The sequence below is a fragment of the Hippopotamus amphibius genome, chromosome 11, assembly GCF_030028045.1.
Source record: "Hippopotamus amphibius kiboko isolate mHipAmp2 chromosome 11, mHipAmp2.hap2, whole genome shotgun sequence".
NCBI classification, from domain to species: Eukaryota; Metazoa; Chordata; class Mammalia; order Artiodactyla; family Hippopotamidae; genus Hippopotamus; species Hippopotamus amphibius.
Window position 1 is genome coordinate 71806679 of NC_080196.1, and position 18611 is coordinate 71825289.

General features: G+C 39.9%; 1 protein-coding gene across 2 annotated transcripts in view; it reads right to left on the minus strand.

Moving 5' to 3' along the window:
- TAF4B (TATA-box binding protein associated factor 4b) overlaps positions 1-3508 on the minus strand; it is a 99081-nt gene extending 95573 nt beyond the window's left edge. Inside the window, exons 1-2 of one of the 2 annotated variants that reach the window (XM_057700340.1) lie at positions 3268-3508; positions 2699-3151 (exon numbers count right to left, since the gene is read on the minus strand). In XM_057700340.1, coding sequence (XP_057556323.1) covers positions 2699-3041 — 343 coding nt within the window. In that variant the 5' untranslated portion in view covers positions 3042-3151; positions 3268-3508. Of the gene's footprint in view, positions 1-2698 lie in introns of both variants that reach the window. The other variant, XM_057700341.1, reaches the window with a different exon arrangement.
- Positions 3509-18611: the final 15103 nt, after the last annotated feature.

Sequence of the window (18611 nt, forward strand, 5' to 3'; positions counted from 1 at the left end):
GTTATTGGTAGTAGTTGTTATTAATGCCTTAAGGTCCACAACCTTCAAGTCTTGTCTAACTCAAATATGAGTTAAAGTGACTTCACAGCCTTTGAAATTCAAACAGTGGATGGCACATATAGTGAGCACTGAAGACAACTGCCTCTCATTTCATGACATCCAAGAGCACTGTTACAACTGTGGGAGCAGCTGATCACGTAATATCCCTTTGATAAAGCTAGGGTGGAAACAAGAACCATAAGCTTATCCACTGATTCAGAAATCTGAGAAAGATGTAAAACCTATGCCACGTCTCAGCATGAAGGAGCTGATGAAAAAGGACTCGAACCATTTCACAAGCAACTTTCACAAACTCTGTACAGTAAGACTGAGAAGCAGAATTTATGAAGCACAGTCTATGACATAAAAGAAGCAATCAAGTCCTTACTCATCACTCTCAAATATGGATACATGATAGAAGGGACACAGAATACCCAAAACGAAAAGAGCCACAGTCTGTTCTAAATCCCACAAATTCATAAGAGGAGACTGAAGAGATTACCAAAAATATTCAACAGAATAATCTTCAGAGCTTTGCTACAGTTTCTTTCATTTCCTCACAATAACCCCCTTTTTGTTTCCAGCTCCTGCTCCCTAGAAAAATCTGTGGTGCATATGTATATTTTTTTAAACTAGTTCTGCTCACAGAGAAAATTTTGAAGTAAAGAGAAATCAAATTCTTAAAGTATTTATTACCTTGGGAAAATCAGAGCTGACCGCTATGTAATTTAAGCATCCTTGAGTAATCCTCTGCTAATCCTCGGTATACAAAAGAAATAGTACAAGACTGTGATAACCTTTTTAAAACGTTACTTTAATCAGTGTTTCTATGTCATTCCTCAAGTGTTGGTTATCTTGTGCACCCATGAGAGCACAAATATGAGTGTGATCTTCTGCCACACCTCAGCAGAAATTCCAAAAGCTGCTCTTCAAGGTAACTTCTCACGTCCTCTCTAAATAACAACTCCTAAAGGCAATTTATCTCCTCTCTTTTGTGGGAGTTTATCCGTGGTCAACAGCAAAACAAGTGTTAGCTTAGTGCATACTTAGGCTGTGGTCCTGGTTTGCTGCTATTTTGCTCTAGCAAGTTTCAGTTTTGGTTTCTTTGTGTAATAAAAAAGGTTAGGCTCTAAAATTCTATACATCGCCTGTTAACACCGATACTCAAGGAGGCCTATGGTACACACACACACCAAGCGGTAAGCACAGTGCTGTGGAAAGAGTAAACAGACCTGAATTCAAATTCCCTCAGACGTCTATGACTTGTCTGGCATTGGGCAAATTCTTCCCCCTTAGACACCTTTTTCCTTATTTGCTATCTATCTATTATGACCAACAAACAAAAACATATAAATAATGTATAAAAAGTGTTCAGCAATATAATGTTGTAAGTCAATTTTACCTCAATTTTTTTAAAAAAAGTGCTTAGCACAATACGCCCTCAGTAGGAATTTCGTTTTTAACAAATTATGAGTAATTTCATTCAAACACATTCGTAGCTACTTTATAAGAGTATATATAGGATGATAATTTAGAACCAGCAGAAAATGTATCCAGTGGTGCACACAGCCTTAAGTGTATGTACATCATGTACCATACAAAACTGAAACACAACTACATCATAAGTCAAGCACTTAATCTTCCTGCAATGTTCCTGACCAAACAGAACATTAGCTACAAAAGAGGGCCCCTCATTTTGCTAGGGGAAACTGACATTATGTGAACCAAATGCTTCCACTTCTTACCACCTTTGCCGGTCAGAGTTCCCATTGCTGCTAGGCAAAATGCAGAGAATACACTAAAGTTACGAGTAGGGGTTTTTTTTTTTTTTTTTTTTTTCCCAAAGAAGATGTGCTTTTTTCCGCATTGAAATTTCAAGTGATTTTCATTTGAGGAAAGAAAACACGGTAGAACACTCAAATACCGTTCGGCATATTTACAATACGTAAATGATCACAAAGCAGAACGTCTGCCTCAGTCATGAGAAACAGCCACACAGCGTAAACTCTACTATAAAAAGTAGTCACGGGTTCATTAACTGTAGCAATCACACACTGCTTCACAAATAACAACCTCATGGCTCTGATCTATCAACTCTGGCATGTGCTCCCAGTGAGAGGGATCCTTCTAACTGAAAGTTAACCGTCATCACACATTTGAAGGTTGTGCCGGAAGCAACATTATTCATTTCTAAGCAGTAAACTTATTTAGGCTTGTTTAATTTAAAATTCTCTTTCAGTCTTAACACACAAGAACCTTTTAAAAACACTTTTTTTTAAACACAGTAATCTACGCGTGTGAATATAAAAACTGATCCTTTCTCCATATGAAAATAAACTTTAGCGATACTCTATCTTCCCGCACCTAAGAGCCAGTGCCTCAAAGGCCCTCCTGAAGATGCTGCTCCAGCTTTTACCGTGTCACTTAAGTGAAAAGATGCTTTCCTTAAATATGAAAAGGAAAGCTATGCAATAAGGACTCAAACAGGCTATCTTAATTGTAAAGACAAATCACTGCCCCGCAAAGTCAAGGTTCTGAAAGGTTCTCTTGGCTGAGTTTTTTTAGAATTCCCAGCGAAAAGGTGCAGTCGGGGCTGCGACGTTTCCCGTGTCACCGTTGGCCGGCCCGAAGGATAAGCTGGAAAAGGTGAGCGACATACCTGGAGGAAGCTGCAAATTAGCAGGCAGCTGGATAGTTGTGGTGTTGGGGGCTTTCACAGCGACAATCTGAGGAGCTGGCAGACGAGGGCCGCTGTTTAGTTTAGGAAGAGCATTGACAGGCGCCACTTTGGTCACCAGGGTCCCCACGGGGGACCGCAGCGGCTGGGACGCCGTGGACTCCACGCAGACACTGACAGGAGCCTTAGTCACGGCACCCAAGGCCACCGGAGTGCTCTCCACCCTGACGGGCAGAGCCGCGGCGGGGGCCATGGTCACGGTCCCGGAGGCGCCCACACCTGCCGGGGGAGCGGCGCCGGCGGGTTCTGTGAGGCCCGCGGGCATCCCCCAGGTGGATCAGCGGCAGCTGCGGCGCCGCCGTTCCGGGAGCAGAGGCGAGGGGAGGCTTGACAAGCGGCAGCCGACTCCAGTGCAGTTCCGGCTCCACAGCATCGCTAGGGAGAGGCGCCGGGGCCGCCACACAGGAGTCAGTGACCGGTGCCGGCTGGACAGCGGGACCCCGGCGTCCCGGACCTTCCTCCCGTCCGCGCCGCCCTGCCGGCAGCCACACCTGCTCGGCCGCTCGCCGCTTCCTCAGCGGCGCTCACACGTGCGCCGGCTCAACCCGGCGCCTCAGGCTCGGGACCAGATGCAGCGGAGCTCGGCTGCGCGGCTCCCGGAAGGGCGTCACTTCGGCTCCCACCTCCCACCAAAACTCTGAGCGGCGGATCCCCCGCCAGAAATTTCAAAACTACAAACCCAGAGCGCCCCGAAGCCCCCTACGCGCGCTCCGCACGGCCCCGCCGCGCAGCCACGCCAGCCATGTTTATATAGCCACGCGGAGACCTCGCGCACGCGCACAGGCCGCCGCCGCCGCCACCCCGGGCTTCCCCCGGAATCCGGTCGCGTGATTGGCCACAGAGTGGAATCGCGCTCGTGACGTCACTAGGGACGGCTCTAGAGGGCGTTAGAATCCTCCCCGGAATCCGGAGGAAGGAGGGGCGCGTTGCCAAAAACCTACCACGTGGGAAGGACAGACAGCACTTGGAAAACTGCGGCAGCCGCGTTGTGCTCTCTTGTTGCTGTCCCCAGTTGCATGTTCCTTAAGGAGTCCGGACTATACTTTCCACAGGCTTCTACATTTTACGGACACAATGTGGAGGACCGATTCCAGAGAACGGTAACTCGATAAGAACTCAATCACGCTCACTGTTTTTCTGCGGGTTTGGCTGCAAAGCGTCGCTAGAATGAGCATTACACTTGACCCTGTGAAAAAAAAATCAATATCCATTTCTTTCTGTTAAATGTTTAAGCATGGCGTGTAATTTTACAGTCTGTAAAATGTGCCTGTTTTTGTATAATTAATTTATTTAGAGTTGAGTTGCCCCCAGGGAAAATCTTTTTCTTCCTCGGCTCTGCTGTAGGTCTTTATCACCTCTAAACTTATATTGTTTACGTGTCTGTCTGCTTGAAAACTGGGACATTGTCTTTTGATTCCCACATCCTCAGATTCTAGCGCTTAGATTTTGAGTGCGATGCTAGATATTCTTTGAATAAGTGAGGAGTGTGTGGTGAATGAATCCATAATACAAGTCAAATATGGAAAAACTTGCGCCTTAGAGATCTAATCAGAGAAGATGCCTTGATTTCAGGCTATTGTCCTAATGTTATATGTTTGTAGAAACCGACATTATACTGAATGAGATTATGCAGATAGCCAGGCAACCTGACGTTTACAACTTCTAGTTCTATCCTTCCCTGTCTGTTCCAATGGACAGGATCTACTCAGTCCTCACACGTCACGTTTGCCATCTCCCACATCTCAGCTAGTCCGAATCAAGAACCCATCTCATGACCCACATCAATCGCAACATTTCCCATTTTATGAAGACGTACTTGATCACTTACCTTACAGAAAACTCCTCCAAGTGGTGTTGAAGAGAGGAAAACTAAGTTTATTAAGCACCTTTTGTGTGCTGGTCATGGGCGATACACTTCCTTTTCTCTCTGTTTCTTCCTTTCTTTCTTTCTTTCTTTTCCTTCCTTCCTTCTTTCTTTCTTTCTTTCTTTTTTCCTTCCTTACTTCCTTCCCCTCTCTTTCTTTCTTTTAAACAACCACCTCATTCTACTGACTAAAAAACTGCAGTTAAGAGAGTAATTTATTCATGAAGCTGAGAATCTAACCAGTCTGTATAAGGCCAAAGTGCATCTCTTTCCACTATTCCACCATGTCTGATTCATCTTATATCCCACACTGCCCCTGGCAAAATGCCTTGCACAGAAAAGGTATTTAGTACATATTTACTAAGTGAATGAATTAAATGGAGCCATGCAGCATTTTCAGGGAAGTAAAACCATCTAGTGGATTTGAATCTTAAACCTGCTCTTTACTAGATGGACAAATTATTTGGCCTTGGTTTTTCTCTCTACGTGTAGTGTAGTTCAATGAATGCTAGAGGAAGAAAGGCTCAGGAGTTTGCTCTGAGAACTACCCTTTTCTAAACTTCCGTTAAACCCCACCTCCACTCACATACTTTATTTAGGTATGTAAATAACTTCTATCAAGTTACTAAGAGGCTTGACTGAGGAAGTATACTTTGTCTTTAAGGTGACCTTGAACATTTTTCTTTTGTTATGTTTGTTTTATAATTTGCCTTGCTAATGGGAACTTTAATTTTCAACTAGAAAATTAAAGTTCTCATTAGTCAGCACTTGTCCTGATATTTGGAGTTTAACAATAATTGTGTTTATTACATTTCCTTCTTATAGAATCTTATAATAATAAAACAGGATACATAGGAAAGTAAAATGCATTCTGACTATGTAAGAGAAGAAAAATGTAGGGGAAGATTATACCTTGATTTTATTAGATTTATCTGTTAAAATATTTGTAAAATTAAAGATGTTGAAGAATACCTATTCATTTACCTTCCGTCTTAGTCCAGAGTACTCATCCCATTCAAGAGGGGTCCACTCTCATGATTTAACACCTCCCAAAAGCCCCACCTACTAATACCATCACCTTTGGGAATTAGAATTTCAAAATATAAATTTTGGAGAGATGCAAACATATAGCGCTTTCTAAAGGAGGGATTGTCATTAACTGTCCAAATATTCTGCTTATCAATTAAGGTAATAGAACAAATACAAAATTTATGTTCCAAATATTTTTACTATTTTACATACACACACACAAACATAATTTAACTAGGTACAGTTATCGAGTGGACAATGTAAGTTATTCTTTTGTCCATTTGATTTTCCAAGTACATACAGTCTCTTCACAAAATGAGTAAAAGTTTACTACTCTGTAGAATTTAAATAGGAAGGCTTCTTTATCTGTGAAATGAGATCAGCTGAAAAAATCTGCCCAAGAAAAAGTAACTATTTGACTAAGATGGCTATGGCCTCAGCTTCAAAGTGAGCCAGAAACAACTGCCTGCCTTCAAGTTCTATGCATTGAACCTAGTCCAGTATCTGTGCATCAGAGCATTTGAATACTTTCTGCAACAGAACACCACTCTGTCATTCCTTTCCTGTTAAAGGAATGTGGCTCAAACTTTTTTTTGGCCACACCATGCAGCTTGTGGGATCTTACTTCCACAACCAGGGACTGAACCCAGGCCTCCAGCAGGGAGTCCTAACCACTAGACTACCAGGGAATTCCTGTGGCCCAAACTCTTGAGTTTTGACTTCATGAATGATTTCCATTTTTGGTGGCTTCATTAAAGATTCAATGAAGTCTGAGACACTTTTTAAAATTTTTAGTATTTGAAAGTCTTGCTCCTAGAAAAAGTGAATACAACTGAATAATCCTACCATAAGAGATCCATTCACACTATGGAATATTAATCAGCATTTAGATTTACACTTGTAGAGGTACATTTATGGAAAACTGATCATGTTATATTATTAAATAAAAAAGTTTATAAAATAGTATGTAAAATATGACTCCATTTTTTTGTAAATTAAAAAAAAATTTTTAGCTAACAAGCAGATTAGATATATGCTCAGAAGAAAATCTAGATTATACTCCAAACTGTTAACAGAGGACATCTCTGTTTGGAGATACTCTAAGTGATCTTTTTAAAAAAAACTTCTCTGTATTTTCTAACTCGTTTAACAATGAATGAATAGTATTTACATAATCAAAAATTAACACAAGCTTTTTCTTAAAATATGTATTCTTAGTAACAATTGAAATCTGTAAACACAGCTAAGTACTCCCTAGTCTCCTCCCCATAGCATCCGAAAAACTTCACTGAACTTCACCAAGCTGGGCACTTTCCACTGGCCCATATATTACTACAGGAATTTCCCAAATGTCCCAAACTCTCTCTCAACTTTATACCTTTTCATACATTGGTTCAATTCCCTTCAGAGATTTTCCCCATCTGAAACATGTTCTACCTGGCCAATTCCTATTTGGCCTTCAACAGGTTACAACCTACACTGGATGAATTCAGGGCCTCTTTCTTCTCCCATAGTACTTATTACATTGTAGCATCTGAGTTGTTTTCCTTGTCTATCCTCTCTCCCTAAACTATGAACTTCCTGATAGCTGACACTGTGTCCTGCTCTTCTCAAAACCAGAAGAGAGAATCTAATACATAGAAGAAAGACAAAGAGTGCTTCTCCAATTCCTGTTCCAATCCCCACCTCTAGCCTGGCTACCAGGGACAGGAATAATGTCTTGTCTGTGAATTCCTGGTGTCTAATAGGAGGGTAATATTTCTGCTTTCTGTTCTCAGTCTACTTTCCTTGGGTGATAAGATTCACTTCCATGGGTTAATTTCTGTCTATATGTTTATGACTTCCAGATCTATCTTTGGCCCAGTTTCTCTCCTGGTTTCCATACTTATGTAGAAAGCTGCCTGCTGTCTTCTCTTGGATGTCCCACAGGTTCAAACTGAACTTATTCTGCCATCTTCAAACCTGCTTTTTCTCCTATGATCCCTATTTCAGTGAACCCCTTTCCAGTTGCCTAAGATGTAACATTAGGAAGTGACCTTGAGTTTTCCCTCTTTTTCGCCCATTTCAATCAGTTTTAGAGCCTGTCAATCCCCGCATCATGTCTGTAATATCTCTGTAATCCATCGACTTCTCTCATTCCCACCATCACTCTTTTAGTTAAACCCAAGTGCTCTCACTTAAGTTATGCTAACTGCGCTCTGTCCATGCCTCCAGTCTTGTCCCTCCATTCTGTTCTCTAGTCTGTAATTAGATTTTTTTTTAAGCACTAACATGGTAGTTTTTATCAGCATTCTTTGATTTAGGATTATTTTTCTTTCTTACTGAAAGGAACCTAAAAAGAAAACAATTTCTATATTTAACCATTTGTAATTCTGTCATTCTAGCTGAATTCTTATTTTTGCATATTACTTTCTAACCCTTGTTGATTGTTTGCTTGCTGAGTATGATTTTGTGTATAACTTATAGAACTTATCTTTGCCAAAATAATTTTCCATGCCTAAACACTGAAAGCAAGTCACTTGCATAATTCCATGCTTTTAAATGTCTTCATAATGATCATTTTACACATATTTGTGAAATAAGAACACATAATTGTTTGCATGTATATACAAATTATGATAAATGCTGTGAAAGAAAAGAACAAGGTGCTTCAAAAGAGTATAATGGACAGGATCTAATTTAGCTATGGAGATAGGGAAGTTTTCTGGGAATTAAAAGAATGCCTGTGAGACTGAAGGGAGGAGTGTGGCCTAAATGACCTTTGGAGAGGCCAAAAGGGGCTTGACCACCTTCAGGGGTTAAAGGTCATGTGATGTGCAAATGAAAGCAACTGAAATATTTTAAGCAGAGGAATAAAATGAGTTAATTTATGTTTGAAAACTTTTTATTTGGAAATAATTTCAGATTTAAAGAAAAGCTGGGCTTCCCTGGTGGCACGGTGGTTAAGAATCCACCTGCTAATGCAGGGGACACAGGTTCAATCCCTGGGCCAGGAAGATCCCACATGCCTTGGAGCAACTAAGCCCAGGTGCCACAACTACTGAGCCTGCACTCTAGAGCCTGTGAGCCACAACTGTTGAGCCCACATGCCACAGCTACTGAAGCCCACTCGCCTAGAGCCCATGCTCTGCAATGAGAGAAGCTACCGCACTGAGAAGCCCATGCACTGCGAAGAAGAGTAGCCCCTGCTCACTGCAACTAGAGAAAGCCTGTGCGCAGCAACGAAGACCCAATGCAGCCAATAAATATTAGTTAATTAAATAATTTAAAAAAAAGTAAAGAAGAGCTACAAGGAATAGTATTTACAACTCCTGTATCCTCTCCATCCAGATTCACCAATTTTAGCATTTTGATTTGTTCATCACTTGCTCTCTCTCTGTGTATAAGCCTGTGTGTATACATATATAGTAAACATACACACTCGATCCTCATTACTCACACATTGTGTGTTTGCAAATTCACCTACCTGCTAAAATTTATTTGCCCCCCCCCCACCCCCCATGGTCCTTGGGAGGTCTTTTGCAGATATTTGCAGAGCAAGGAAAATTTTAGTTGCCAAGTGTGCACATTCCCAGGTGAGCTCAAACAAGATGGTGCTCTGCCTTCTTGTTTTAGCTCTCGTATTATAAACAAGTATCCTTTATGCAGTCTTTTTAGTGCCATGTTTTTCATATTTTTGTCCTTTTTGTTGACTATGTCACTGTTTACAGTAGTGACCAGGCACAGTGCTGAAGTGCTGTCTGGTGTTCCCAAGTGACATGCCTTACAGAGAATATGTGTGTTAGATACACTTCATTTAGGCATGCGTTACAGTGCTGTTGGTTGTGAGTTCAATGTTAATGAGTCAATAGTATATATTAAATAAGGTATCTTTAAACAGAGACACACATAAAACAAATTTGTATATTGATGGGTGGAAAAAAAACCATGTTATGACCAGAGGCTTACAGGAACCTAACTCTGTATTTCCTCTAGCCATGATTTTTTAATATTTGCTAATTCAGTGTTCTTCGACTTACTAGAAGATAATCCCCACAAATAATAAGAATCAACTCTATGTACGCTATTCCCCTAAACTATCAATATTGAAAGTAAGTTTCAGACTTGCACCATTACCCCCAAATACTTCAGTTTATATTTCCTAAAAACAAGGACTTATATAACCACAGTACAATTAACAAAATTAGGAAATTTAACATTGATACAACTGTTTAGTCAACAGATCTTAAATCGACAGATCTTTTTCAATTTTTGCCAATTGTCCCAATAATGTTCTTTGTAGCAAATTTTTTTCTAATCCAGGATCCAATCTAGAATCATTCATTGTGTACAGTTTTCTATCTCTTTAGTCTCCTTCAATCTAGAACAGTTCTTCTTTCTTTTTCATGATATTGCCATTTTTGAAGAGAATAGGCCGTTTATTTTGTAGAATGTCATCAACTGGGTTGGTTTGTTGTTTCCTCATGATCAGATTAAGGTTATGCATTTTGACAGGAATACTGCAAGAGTGATATTATGTCCTTTGTGTCACATTAGGAGACACATTATGTAAATTTGCGTTATTACTGTTTACCTTAAATTTGATCACTTGTTTATATTGGTATATGTTGTTTCTCACCATAAAGTTAACTGTTTTTCCTTTTTGTAATTAATAAGCAGTGTGGTGGAACATATTTTGAGACTATATAAATACCTTGTTCTTCATCAAGCTTTGCCCTATTAATTTTAGCATCCATTAATGACTCCTGGCTGAATCATTTATTACTATAATGGCCTCACAATAGTGATTTTTAAAAACTCATTTCTTCTACATTATTGTTTGACATTCTACTGAAAGTAGTTTTCCCATTTCTCTTACGTATATATCAACATGGATTCATGCATTCTTTTTTAGTCAGTGAGCTATGATCAGTTATTGTCATGACTTACTTTGATTCTCAAATTGTCCCAGATTTGGACAGTAGGAGCTCCTTTTTAAGTTGTTTCCTGTATCCTTTGATGTATCCTCATCATTTTCTGAGTAATGTACATTCTTAAAAGACCATTCTAGTTATTATAGGGAGAATGGACTTGGGGAAGGCAAAGAGGCAACGAAGAAACTAGTTGGATGGCTCTTGCAGTCAGAGATGGCTGTTGGCTTGAAATACAGTGGTAGCAATGGGCAGATTTGAAGTATATCTTGGAGGTAAACCTCTGTGGGTGTTAGTGGTAAATTGAGTAAAGTAGCTTAGGGAATAAAAAGTGTTGAGAATGACTCACATTTCTACTTGAGAAACTGGGTGATTGCTTTCACAGTCATGAGGAAGACTGGAGATGAAGCAGCTCTGATAGAAATGATCAAGAGTTCAAGAAAGATCAAATGGAACTTGAAACTGAAACAAAAACTAGATTTTATGTTACCTTTCTATCTGCGCTTCCTGACACAGTATAGATAATACTTGAAGTAATGGGAGGGGATGTTAGCATGGAAGGAGAGCAGCTGCAGAAAAGAGAGAGGAACCCACATCAAACCTCAGAATTTCATGGTAGAATAGAAAAAGAAGCCAATAAAAGGAACTAGAGAAGGAGGAGAGGCTGGAGAGATAGGGGGGAAAGACAAAAAGGGTGAAGTCAGGAGGCCAAGGCAAAAAAAAAAAAAAAAATCAAAAGAGGTGAAGTCAGGAAGCCAAGATAAAAGTGTTGAACTGGGTGAAATGCTAAGAGGTCACATTTCAATTTGCCTCTTATAGAATGAAGTTTGATGAAGATAGGGATCTTTGGTTGTTGTTCACTGCTATATCCTTATATATGGGCTAATGCCTGGCCCATAATAGGTGTTTCATAAATATTTTTGACTGACTGAATGAATTTGTAGATCATGTATTTCTGTAGTGCTATTGTGTTGATTAGATATAATCTCCAGGAAAATGTTGAATAATAACAATGATATGCTTCCTAGTCCTGTTCTTATAGGATCTGTGGGATCCTAGTTCTCCACTCAGGGATCAAACGTGGGCCCCCTGCAGCAGAAGCACTATGTCTTATCCACTGGACCACCAGGGAAGTCCCAAGATGAAGGCTTTGAGTCTTAGCTCAGGGCCATGATTTTTTTTTCTAGCATCAAACATGAAGGTGCTGTGAGTTGAACCCAGGGCCTTGTGCATGCTAAGCGTGTGCTTTACCCCTCCTGGGTTCCTAGTCTTGTTCTTGATGTGATATTCCCTCAAGTGGTTTAATTGTTTGATGTTTGCCTCACCAGAACAAAAATTTGTGATTTCTTGCATCCTTAATAACTTTCCATGGCCCCCTGTCACCATATGTACCTCCTCTCCCCTAGTGTCTCCAGAGTAAAACCCAAATGTAGAATAGAAGTCCCATCATGATATGACCACTGGTTGGCATCACTTCTGGCTACCACCTCCCTTTTCCCACACCTATCTTCTCGTGATGCCATGCTCCTCTTGCCAGGCAAAGAGGTGGGGGAACAACTTTCCCAAGGAAATCTTCTTTGGCCCTTTCCCCAGCAAATACCCCCCATTGTGTTTGTTTTCCTCTTGGTTGATCTTCCTTGTCTCCCTTGTAGACTCTTGAGTTTCTTTCAGAAAGCCCTGTGTTATTTTACTGTTTAACATGCAGTTTCTGACACAGTATCATGAGATTTTGTGGTAGGAAGGAAGGAAGTCCAGGTCCCAGACAAAACAGAACTAAAACCTTTCACACACCATCACCTCTCTATTTGTTTCCAGGTATTCTTCCCAGAAACTCTTCTCTGTCTTCTAAGTTTCAACAAGTTCTTTATTACATCTTTCCTATACTGTCAAGTAATCCCAGCTAATGTATTTCATTTTAATTACCTTATTAACTGATAAGGTGTGATTCTTTTGTTTGTTTGTTTGTTTTTTAAGAAACTTCTGAATAGAAAAAAAGGTTTCACGTTTTCAGGACTTAAAAACTGTCAACCTCGGCATCTCCTACAGCTTTATATACATTAGATCTGGGTTTAAATTGAGATTTGTAATGTGCATTGGTATATCAAAACTATGAGAAGACTTGCAATAAAGCAACTGTTTTCTTTTTCATCTCAGGAAACTTTAATACTATTAAAACTTATTGAGGACCCCTAAAATCTTTTGTCTGTATAGATTGTATCTATCAATATTTACCATGTTAGAAATTAAAACTGAGAAAATTAAAAATTATTTACTTATGAGTCCATTTAAATATACCAATAAAAGCCTCACTACATGTTATATCAGCCAGGGTCCATTCAGGGGACAGATATCACATCAATTTTTTTTATAAATTTATTTATTTATTGCCTGCGTTGGGTCTTCATTGCTGCATGCAGGCTTTCTCTAGTTATGGTGAAGGGGGCTACTCTTCATTGTGATGTGTGGGCTTCTCATTGCGGTGGTTTCTCTTGTTGCAGAGCACAGGCTTTAGGTGCGAGGGCTTCAGTAGTTGTGGCATGTGGCTCAATAGTTGTGGCTTGTGGGCTCTAGAGCACAGGCTCAGTAGTTGTGACGCACAGGCTTAGTTGCTCCGTGGCACGTGGAATCTTCCTGGACCAGGGCTCAAACCCACGTCCCCTGCATTGACAGGAGCATTCTTAACCACTGTGCTACCAGGGAAGTTGCTGCATCAATTTTTTGAAGAGGGAAAATTTGATATAAAAATTTGTTAGCTACTAGAAGGTAGTTAGATACTGAAAGGAATAGAAGAGGACTCTAAGGCATTCTTAGAGTAGCAGGTGGAAAAAAACATTTACTCCCTCCAGCTAGAGGGAGAGTGGACATTAAAAGAACCAGGGATTAGGAGAGGAACACTCGCCATGGTTGAGATTCAGACCTCCTCAAAGAGGGCATGGAGCACACAGCCTGGCAGTGATGAAGAAACTTGCCAGAGCAAATGGGCCATTACTGATCTATAAAGCCACTGAAGGTGGGGAAAGCATGGCCTGGGGTTTAACTGGAGTTCATCTGCACTTCATAATAGTGGAGTACCAGAATCCATAAGCCAAATAGTTACCTGTTGCTATGGCTCTGCAGTGTGACTTCAGTGCCCTCTATTGGCAAAGTTTAGCATTTCATTAGCTGGCAAAGGAGAAATGTTACCAGGATCCAGCTCTGCATCACGAAAGAGGGCAAAGAAAGGTAGGTTTGTAGCTGAGAGACAAGAAATTGATACTTAGCACACATATTACCATAAATATTTTATAAGTATTTTAAATGAAAAATAACTATAGTTTTCTTAGCCAGAGAGGCCCACACTCCACTAGGAGATACAGGAGGGAAACAATTATAGACAATGAGACAGGTCGCAACAAAGAGCTTTGGAGACACAAAGATTGGCCCTGTAATCAGGCCTGAGGAAAGGCTTCTTGAAGAGGACTACCTGTGTTGAGTCATAAGAAATTTCCAGAGTCAGATCAATCAATGCAAAGGAGGAGGAAAAAAAGTCCTTTCTGTGAGAGGAAGCATGTGTGTGCTCCCCAGGTCAGTCGTATACGCAGCCCCTTGTAAGAGAACTGCTTTACTGACACAAAGGGCATCACAGGGTGGAACCACTTGTCCCCAAGCTGCTGGTCACTACTGACTGGACAAGCAACAGGAAGCTGGCCCAAGGGCAGCCAATCCTTTGGCTACAAAGACCCTGCCCAGGCCCGATGCAAAAATATCAGCTAGACCAGACACATTTACTCATGCAGAATTGCAGTTGGGGACCTTGGAAAGAGAGGGGCAGTTAGCTGTGGAAGCTGAAGCTACATGATCATAATGGAAAGAGAGGCTAGAGAGGCCATAGTGCACATGTATGAGCTATAAGGTTATAAGGGAAAAGAAACCATGAGTTAGCGAAAGCCATGAGTTAAAGAAAGAAAAACGAGGCTGGGAAAGTCAGACAGTAAAGAGAGAAGAACAGGTGTGCTGGAAGGAGCCAGTCCTATTCCCGCTTCAGCATTAGAGTTAAGGTCCAAAAGCTCCTGAATCTGACATTTCTAATACTGCCATTCCTAGAAGGCAAAATGACATTACTGTTCCCAGTTTCAGACTTCTCCACGAGAGCCCTCGTTTCCTTGAATTCTCACTGGAGTGAATCTTTGTTTTTTTAACCAAAAGATCTCAACTGAAGTGGGCATAGAGAAAACATGACACAATCAGAAGAATCCAAGTATCATGTCTGAAAAAGGTGGCCTTGAATCGTCCCTGAATTCCTTGTGCTGGTGGGCCAGCCTCATTTACGTGATCTCACATGTTATATGCATTTCAAAGACAGAATTATAGCTCACCAAACCCATCATTTGGAGAACTTTTCAGAACCTCTTTCCTATCACTTTATCCATTATCAACAAATATGATATTATGCTAGAATAAGCAAAAAACAATCTCATCTTAGTAATTTTAAGTAAGAAATGTGGAAACAACTGGTATCTGATTTTGGATTTTTAAGTTACAATATAAGTGAATGGCTCTCTAATATTCATTCAATGAGTATGTATTAACTACCTACTATAAGCTCAGACTGCTCTAGGCACTGGCCATACACCAATGAATAAAATAGACATGGAACTTACAATTCTAGTGGCGGGGTGCAGTCAGTAAACACATTTGAAGACATATTTCAGGTGATAGGTGTTGGGGCAGGGTGGGAGTCCTATTTTATAAATGATAGAGAAAACCTCTCTGATAAGGTGACATTTGTGCAGCAAATGGAAGTACAGGAGCAAGCCATGCCCACATAGGGTATGGGTAGAGTGACCCAGGCAGAGGATCACTAGTTCCAAAGCTCTGAGACAGAAGCCTGCTTAGTGTTTATGAGGAACAGCAGGGAGGCCATTGTGGCTTTAGGTGACTGAAGGATGGCAGAAATGGCAGGAATGGCAAGAGATGAAGCAAAGGGGTATGGGGAGGGAGATCACATAGGCTATAGTAGGGGCTACATGTAAATGTCTCCTAAATACTTAGCTAATGAGATCTGACAAGGACTTAGGTGATGCCAGCGCATCCGGGACACCGTCTGGGAGCTTGACAAAAAAGACTCGTGGGCTCTACCTCAGACTGATTGAATCAGAACCTGCATTTTAGTAAGATCCTCAGAGATTCATATATACATTAAAGTATGAGAAACACTGGTTTAGATTATGTTAGTCAAAGAAGACATAGGAAACCACAATTAGCACTTTTTCTTTAGTTTTCAGTTTAGGATGCATTTTTCTGCTTCTGCAAAAAAAGTCTCTGGATTTGGATAGAGATTGCATTGCATCTGTAGGTGGCTTTGTGTAGTACTGGCATCTTAACAATATTAAGTCTTCCAATCTATGAACACAGGGTGTCTCTCCATTTATTTGTGTCATTTCTTTCAGCAACCTTTTGCAGTTTTCAGTGCACAAGTCTTTTGCCTTCTTGGTCAAGTTTATTCCTAAGTATTTTATTCTTTTTGATGCTATTGTAAATGGAATTTCTTAAATTTTTTTTTGGATTGTTCTTCATTGTTAGTGTATAAAATGCATCTAATTTTTGTGTTGATTTTTTTAATCCTACAATTTTGTTTTCTTCTCCAAAGATCCATTTAAAAAATGTTAGAACTAATAAACATCTGTAAACAAAGATGATTTTACTTCTCCCTTTCCAATTTGGATTCCTTTTATTTCTTTTTCTTGCCCACTTGTTCTGGCTCGAACATCCAGTACATTGGTGAATAGAAGTGGTGAGAGTAAGCATACTTGTCTTGTTCCTGATCTTAGAGGAAAAGCTTTTGGTCTTTCATCATTGAGTATGATGTTAGCTTTAGGTTCTTTAAAAATGCCCTTTATCATGTTGAGGAAGTTCCCTGCTGTTTGTAGTGTGGTTTCTTTTTTTTTTTTTTTTAATCACAATTGATACTCCAAACTCTTTCCCCATTTGGTAGCTTGAATCCAGATGGACACAGACGTCTTGGGAATGTTTGAAAATGGCATGTTGAAGATGGCAGAGCCACAAAATGGGAGGAGTCTTGGTTCCTAGATTTTTGCTTGGAGGATTGCAATCAGCAATGGGATTTGTTATTGAGAAACAGACTTCTACTGTGTGGGCTCATCTACTATAGTAGCTAGCATTGCTTTAACATATAAGCAAAAGGAAAAAAAAAAAAAACATATAAGCAAAAGGGTAATTTCCCCACTATAGTAAAAACTCTCACAGATCAATGAGGAAAAAAACCAAAACCTATTGGAAAAATTAGACAAAGGATATGAACAATCAATGGGAGGAAAATTCAAAAGGCTTTTTAAACAATCATAAAGAAGTTCTACATCATTCATAAGAGACATGCAAATCAAAATTATTTGGGGAAATTTTTTAAAATAAAAAGTAAACAGCTATGAAATTATAATATTAAGATTTCACCTATTTATTGGCAAAAAAGTTTGAAGCACTGTTGTATCAGTTTGAGTTCAATTAGAGAAGCAAAGCCACGGTGATACTGAAAAGGCAGTTTTCTGTGGGAATTAGACCTCCCACGGTTGTGGGAGTTGATGGAGAAGTCTGTGCAAGGCTGTTGCCTCTGTAGTGAGCTCACTCTGGTAGTCAGAAGGAAAGTGGGATGTGAAGTGGTGAGGGTGAGAACGCTCTGTAACCCTGGAGGACAAACAGTACCCTCATGTATCTTTCACCACCTGCAACCTTGAGGACGCTCGTGACCTGCAGGAAAAGCTGGTGTCCTTTGCTATGAAGCTGCAAAGAATCTGTTAGAGAAGAATATGAAGGAGGAGATCTGGAGGATCTGGAGGGACTGGAGTAGCTATGGGCCTGGATGCCTCCCCATACCAGTAAAGTGAGCCAGCAAACCAGCACCCTTTGGGAGCTGCTCCAGTGCTGGTGCCTTACACGGAATTACTTCTCTTATGCCTGCCTTTCAGATATTGTGCACATTTCTGTTGTGGCCAATTCAGACTTGGAGCCATACAGGAAAGAAAATTCTGGGAAACAGTTCCAAGGTTCGCTGAGTTGACACCATCCAAAGCCAGTGCAACTACAATGGGAAGGGTATAGCGGAGGGACCCTCAGTCATTGTTAGGAGAAACATAAATTTGTATATTTGTGTAACATACTTTTGCCCCTGCAATTCTAATTCTAGTGATTTATCCTATAAATATACTTCTAAATATGGGAAATGACAAACAAAAGTTTATTCATTGCAGCATGATCTGCAATAGCAACACCATGAACAGTAACGTTCATCAAAAGAAGACTGGTCAAGAATTTCACTTTACATCTATACATTGGAAAGAATGATCCTCTCGTGGGAAGATCCTCAAAGATACGTTAAATGAAAATATCAAGATACAGAACAGTATACAGTCTACTACCATTTGCACTGAGATATATTCATATTTGTACATGTATGGAATATCAATAGAAGTACACTGAAAATATCAGTAGAAACATACTGATAACATGGGTTGCCTCCTAGAAGAGAAACTTAGTTACTGGGGGACAAGAATGAGATGAAGTAATTGACTATATCATTTTTTTAAAGTTATACACCATATGAATGTATTAGTTATTAAAAATAAAGAGTTGATATAGAACTTTCAATTGAGACTATTACATGCATTTCTTATGTTGTTTATTTTTGATATCTGCTTCTTGAAATCAAGATCTTAAAGAAAATATTGTTACCTGTTTTCTCTACTTTATGATATGGAATGCGCTGTAACTGTTAAAAATACAGTGAAAACCTTCTCATTTTTAATTAGATGAGGCATTTTTATGACCCCTCAATAACCACTGAAAATTTATGTGGAGTTATGATAAAGCAATTGCTTAATTTCTTTGTAAAGTAATGTCAATGTATGAAATATACACACACACACACACATATATTTTTATATATATTCAATTAAATAAGACAAAGCATGGGAATACTTGGAATGAAGAGCCCTAAGGAAATATGAAATGTGAGATTAAGTGGGGTTTTTTTTTTGCA